The 6,402-nt window shown below is 49.8% G+C and overlaps 1 protein-coding gene across 3 annotated transcripts in view; it reads right to left on the reverse strand.

The window, feature by feature from the left end:
• EPHX2 (epoxide hydrolase 2) overlaps window positions 1–5,166 on the reverse strand; it is a 40,183-nt gene extending 35,017 nt beyond the window's left edge. Inside the window, exons 1-2 of one of the 3 annotated variants that reach the window (XM_051831867.2) lie at window positions 4,905–5,145; window positions 288–402 (exon numbers count right to left, since the gene is read on the reverse strand). Coding sequence is in view for 1 of the 3 variants with exons in the window: in XM_008249288.4 (XP_008247510.1) it covers window positions 4,905–5,005 (101 nt within the window). In the remaining 2 variants the exon portion in view is untranslated. Of the gene's footprint in view, window positions 1–287; window positions 403–4,451; window positions 4,851–4,904 lie in introns of those variants that run through there. The other 2 variants (XM_008249288.4, XM_070069654.1) reach the window with 2 other exon arrangements.
• Window positions 5,167–6,402: the final 1,236 nt, after the last annotated feature.

The raw sequence follows: 6,402 nt of genomic DNA on the forward strand, positions 1-6,402 counted from the left end.
GTTTGCAGATAGGGGTTATTGAGTTAAGTGATGTCATTCGGGTGCGCTCAAATCCACCAGGATTAGTGTCCTTTAAAAAAAAGAGATTTAGGGGCCGGCGCCGCGGCTCACTAGGCTAATCCTCCGCCTAGTGGCGTCGGCACACCGGGTTCTAGTCCCGGTCGGGGAGCCGGATTCTGTCCTGGTCGCCCCTCTTCCAGACCAGCTCTCTGCTATGGCCTGGGAGTGCAGTGGAGGATGGCCCAAGTGCTTGGGCCCTGCACCCCATGGGAGACCAGGATAAGCACCTGCCTCCTGCTTTTGGATCAGCGTGGTGCGCTGGCCGCGGCGGCTATTGGAGGGTGAACCAACGGCAAAAGGAAGACCTTTCTCTCTGTCTGTCTCTCTCACTGTCCACTTTGCCTGTCAAAAAAAAAAAAAAAAAGAGAGAGAGAGAGAGATTTATTTATTGATCTGAAAGTAAGAGTTACAGAAAGAGAGAGAGAGAGAGATCTTCCACACTGGTTTACCCCCGAGGTGGCCACAATGGCCAACAGTGGGCCAGGCTGAAGCCAGAAACCAGGAGCCTCTTCCAGGTCTTGCACATGGGGAGCAGGGGCCCAAACACTTGGGCCATCTTCTGGTGATTTTTCCCAGGCTGTTAGCATAGAGTTGGATTGGAAGTAGAGCAGCCAGGATACGAACTGGTGCCCATATGGTGCCAGCATCACAGGTGGTAGCTTAATCTCCTATGCCAAAATGCCGGCCCTAACTAGTGTCCTCCTAAGAGGACCTTTGACACAGACCCACACAGAAAGAACTGTGTGAAGACACAGGGAAGAGCACTACACAAGTCAACTCAACAGCCTTTCATTGAGTACCTAAGGTATACAAGGCACTGTGTTCCATGTTGTGATACGGTAACGGGAAAATGTGATTCTACTCTTAAGGAGCTCCCAGGGGATGAGGGAGACAATATGCAAACAAATAGCTACAGTGCCTTGGCTGCCTGACATAGAAAAGCAAAAGGGAATTCACTCTTTCTGCCTGGAGAGTAAGGGCTGAGGGAAGAAGAGGAACTGAGGGAGGAAGGAGATGCCACTGCATCTGTAAAACAAGAGCAAGGGGTAAGGAAAGGAGGGGAGGAGAAGGAGAAGACATTGAGATAACCAAAACATCCTTGGCACTGGGAAACAGGAATTGCATGCCTCACAAAGGCAGTGAGTGTAAAGTGGCTATTACAGGACGAGAAATTGGAGCATCTGGGACAGGTGTTTGGCCTAGCAGTGAAGACGCTGCCTGGGTTTAAGTCTCGGCTCTGTTCCAGTTCCAGCCTCCTGCTAATGCACACCCTGAGAGGCAGCAGGTGCTGAACCTAGGAAGCTGCGTCTCTGCCACCCACTTGGATTGAGTGCCAGGCTCTCAGCTTCAGCAGGCCCCAGGCCTGGTCCCTGGAAGCACTGGGAGAATAAAGCAGTACAAGAAGCTTGTTCTCTGTCTCTCTTTGCCTCTCAAATAAGTAAATAGAATTTTTAAAAACTGGTGAATCTCTGGTGGGCATTTGGCACAGTAGTTGGTTCTCCTGCAGGCCGTGTCAAAGGGTCTGGGTCAAGTCCCGGCTATGCCACTTCCAATCCAGCTTCCTGCTAAGATGCACCCTGGGAGGCAGTAAATGATGGCTCAGGAACCTGGGCTGCTGACACCCACATGGTAGACCCAAGTTGGATTCCAGGCTCCTGGATTTGTCCTGGCCTCACCATGGCTACTATGCTGTGGCAGGCTTCTGGGGAGTGAACCAGGAGATAGAAAGAAGAGCTCTCCCTCTGTCGTGGTGCAGTGAGCTAAGCTAGTTATGCCATCATCAGTGTGCAGGTTCAAATCCTAGCTGCTCTGCTGCCCAGCCGGCTCTCTGCCAAGGTGCCCGGGAAGGCGCTGGAGGATTATCCAGGTAGTTAGGTCCCTTCTGCTCAGGTGGGAGGCCCCAAGGAAGCTCTGAGCTCCTGGCTTTGGCATGGACCAGCCCCAGTGGCTGCAGCTATTCAGGGTATTAAGCAGTGGATGGGAGATCTCTCTCCCCTGCCCCCCAACACTCTACCTTTCAAATAAATTAAAAATCCTTTTTTTTTTTAAAAAAAAGGAAGAACCCACCCTTCCTCTTTAAAATAAAATGAAAATAAGGAAAATTAATAAAATAAAAAGTGATGAATCAAAAGGCACAAGAAAATATCTAAGAACAAAGAGTAAAATGATAAAGCAATGAAAAGAAGATCTGTGAAGGGCAAATTCCTTCAATAAGCAAACAATAAGGATTCTAGAACAGACCAGAGATGCACTCGGTCACAGCGCCAAGGGCAGAAAACCTCTCTGGACTGAAGGAGTTCGTCCTTAGATTAAAAGCACTTGCCAAGGGATGGCCATTCGGTTCCGCTGTTAAGACACCACTTTGGACATCGGCATTCCATACAAGAGTGCCTGGGTTCCTATCCAGCTTCCTGCTAAATGCACATCGTAGGAAGCAGCAGGTGACGGCTCAAGAACTGGGGTCCTTGCCACCTCTATCGGAGACCTGGATGGAGTTCCAGGCTCTGCATGTTGGCCTGGTGCAGCACCAGCTGTTGTGGGCATTTGGGGAGTAGCCCAGCAGATGGAAGTTCGCTCTCTGTGTCTCTCTCTCTCTCCCTAATTTCCAAATAATAAATAATATTTCAAAAAAAAAAGCACTCGCCAAGTATTGGAGAAATGTCTCAATTCCTAGGATACAAAAGTAGAAAAGTCAACCTGGAAGAAAAGCAAATTATAAACCAAAGAAAAACCAAAATTCAGACTGATATTAAGCTTCTGTTCTGTATCTTCAAACATCAGAAGATTCGCCTTCACTGCTGAGATAAAAATGCAACGAGCAAAAGTCTTTCAACTTATTTTATGTGTGTGATGGCAGCAGAAAGATTCTAAGACACATAAAACTAACAGTTTACCATCACATGCCTCTCTAGGAAAAAAAAAAAAAAAAAAAAAAAAAGATGCCCAGTTGACTTAGACCAAAGGTTAAAAAAACCTTACCAACAGGAAAGTTGGTTTTAAGACAGCAAATTGCTGGAAAATGAGGTATCAAAAAATTCCATTCACCATAGCTTAGAAAAAACCCAAAACACCAGGAATAAATTTAATGAAAGATGTTTAAGTGCTCTACTATGAAAACTATAAAACTAAGAGAAATTAAAGATGTCAGCATATGGGAATTTATGTCAAGTTCAAGGATTGGAAGACAATAGTATTTGGGCAAAAGTTCTTAAATTAAATTAAATATTCAATTAATTAGATTAAATATTTAATTTGATCCCTTGGGGCCGACGCTGTGGTGCAGAGGGTCAAAGCCCTGACCTGAAGCGCCAGCATCCCATATGGGTACCAGTTCTAGTCCTGGCTGCTCCTTTTCTGATCCAGCTCTCTGCTATGACCTGGGATAGCAGTAGAAGATGGCCCAAGTCCTTGGGCCCCTGCACCTGCGTGGGGGACTCAGAGGAAGCTCCTGGTTCCTGGCTTCTGATCGTCGCAGCTCCGGCCGTTGTGGCCATCTGGGGAGTGAACCAACAGATGGAAGACCTCTCTCTCTGTCTCTGCCTCTCTCTCTAACTCTGTCTTTCAAATAAATAAAAAATAAATCTAAAAAAAAAAATCTTTAAAAAAAGATTTAATTTAATCCCAATCAAAATCACAGCAGGCTCTCTGTGTATGGAGGTAAATTGATACACTGTCTATACAATTTATTTGGAAACTCAAAGACACAGAATAGTCAAAACACTTGAAACAATTCGAAGCATTTACACTGACATACTTTAAGGTTTGTTTTATCTTTTTTTTTTTTTTTTTTTTTTTTTTTTTTTTTTTTTTGACAGGCAGAGTGGACAGTGAGAGAGAGAGAGAGACAGAGAGAAAGGTCTTCCTTTTGCGGTTGGTTCACCCTCCAATGGCCGCCGCGGCAGGTGCGCTGCAGCCAGCGCATCGCGCTGATCCGAAGCCAGGAGCCAGGTGCTTTTCCTGGTCTCCCATGGGGTGCAGGGCCCAAAGACTTGGGCCACCCTCCACTGCACTCCCAGGCCATAGCAGAGAGCTGGCCTGGAAGAGGGGCAACCGGGACAGAATCTGGAGCCCCGACTGGGACTAGAACCTAGTGTGCCGGCGCTGCAAGGCGGAGGATTAGCCTATTGAGTCACGGCGCCGAACCAAGGTTTATTTTAAAGCCATAATGCTCAGGAAAGAGTGGTACCATGGCAAAGACCTATGAATCAACATAACTGGGAATTCAGAAATAGACATGAATACAGTCACTCGATTTCCTAACAAAGGCACCGCCAAAATTGAAAGCACAGGAAATCACTCAGAATCTCAGCATGGCTGGGGAAGGTTCTTCCAGGTATTTCCCAGAGCTGCAACTGCACTGCATACGTCGTCTCTCGCTCTGATGGGTTTACCTCTTTCAAGCACGCATTTAACACGGTCATCTGCAGCATCACTCAGGGTCTCTGCGCGTCCCAGTAGTTGGTGGGCGCCCATCTCCCAGGGATCAGGCGTCGGAGGTCTCTGCAGCTGCTATGCTACCAAGCGAACTGGCCGCCGCCGTGAGTCGCCAGGATTCATTCCAGCAGAATTAAACTGGCCCCGGACAGCTCAGTAATTACTTTCCCTTTTGGAGCAGCTTTCAATACTGCTATTGAGAGAGCAATTTTGGAGTCTTCTGCAAGGTTTAATTACTTAGTATTTAGAAGACAACGGCTCCACTCACAGACCCAGGTATTTTAGGGCCAGCTAATTATTCTAACCTTTTGCAGAGTTCTCACCCTGCAGCGACCAGACACCAGGCGCGGAGTCCAGAGAGGGACCTGCCCCCGCGGCACCGAGCGGCCCGCGGCGCCGGGGGCCCTTACCTGGGCAGCGCCAGGGCCTCATCGGCCTTGCTGAAGGCGCTGAAGATCGAGGGCAGCGCCAGCACCCCGTCCAGGTCGAACACGGCCGCACGCAGCGCCATGGCGCTCTGCGCCGCAGCCTCGCGCAGAGACGCAAAGCGCAAGGCCCTGCCGGGAACTGGAGCTCCGCGCCGCGGGGCTTCTCGGCTGGAGGCCGGCTCAGGCCCCAGCTCTGATTCCCAGTCCGGGCCCTGCCCCGGGACCCCGCCTCCGCTCCGCCCCCGGCCTGGCGCCCGCCCGGGAGCATTTCCAGGTCTGCGTCCCTCGCCTCCCGCCTCTGGGCGGGCCCAAGGCCCCTGACCTGGAACTCCGCTCTAAAGGAAAATTCTTCGGTTGCGTCAATTTGCAGAGCAAAGGTCTCCTCACCCCTGAATCCCTGGCTTAACACCAATTGAAGAGACTTTACAGCCTCTTGAGTCGAGTCAGGAGGAAAGAGAGAGAGACAGAGGCAGAGACAGAGAACGCGCAAATGCTTTTTCATTCAGTATTCGGTCTTGTGGGCCTGCTCACTAAACAGCTTCGCTGGATTCCTACTTGTTTACTGATCCCTCACTGCGCTGCCTGCTCCCCCCAGCTCTTGGTTGCCAGGCAAAAGCATTTCTAGAATAAGTAGAAGGCTCCAGGCCTGGCGCCAGCGCCATGCTGCTTGGTCGCCAGTCTCTTGCGGAAATGAGGCCCAGAGGAAATGCATCTGGGCTGTTTCCCCTGTGTACATTTTGCTTGTAAGGATGCTGCGGAAAGCAGGCGAGGTTTGCATTCGATCGAGGATTTCCCTACTGTTGGCTCAGTTCTGTTTCAGGACTGGAAGCCCCAGATGTGCCTGCTGAGGCTGCTTGGCGCCCTCACGCCTTCTAGTGTCCCTCCGCGATGTAAAAACCGTGCCTGTTGGCCTGCTAGCCCCGGGGGCACCAGCCAAGTGCGCGGCTCAGGACACAGACAGGGAGATCTGGCCTTTGACTGTGTTATCTGAATCTATGCAGGATCTCCCCTGCCATTTAGCTGCAGAGGGTACCAGACGCCTTACTGAAGTCGAGGTTTACGGGGTCTCTGGATCCAGCAATCCTCACCAGATCAACAAGAGAGATGAGTTCACTCGGGGGTGATTGTCCTCAGAGGGCGAGCCAGCGCGTCCCTGTCCTAGCCTCTTCTAGGATCCTGGGTCAGATGGCCATCAGTGACTCCTGAGAGTCCTTCCTAAGGAGCAGGGAGTAGGCAGCAGTGCCAGATGTTGCAACAAGAGCTAGAAAAAAGACTTTATTTTGCAATTGGCTAACACTGAGTGACCCCTCAGGAAACACTGTCGGTGGAGATTTGGCAGGAAGAAGCCAGATCACCCTGGGTTTGAAGACTAAAAAAGAAGGGAAAGTATAGTGAAGTAGTTGCTCAAGAAGTTGAATTTCCTTTTTTTTTTTTTTTTAAAGCAAGTTGTGGCCTGACTTACACAGCATGAAACGTCTTA

This window comes from Oryctolagus cuniculus, chromosome 2 (genome assembly GCF_964237555.1).
Source record: "Oryctolagus cuniculus chromosome 2, mOryCun1.1, whole genome shotgun sequence".
Lineage (NCBI taxonomy): Eukaryota > Metazoa > Chordata > Mammalia > Lagomorpha > Leporidae > Oryctolagus > Oryctolagus cuniculus.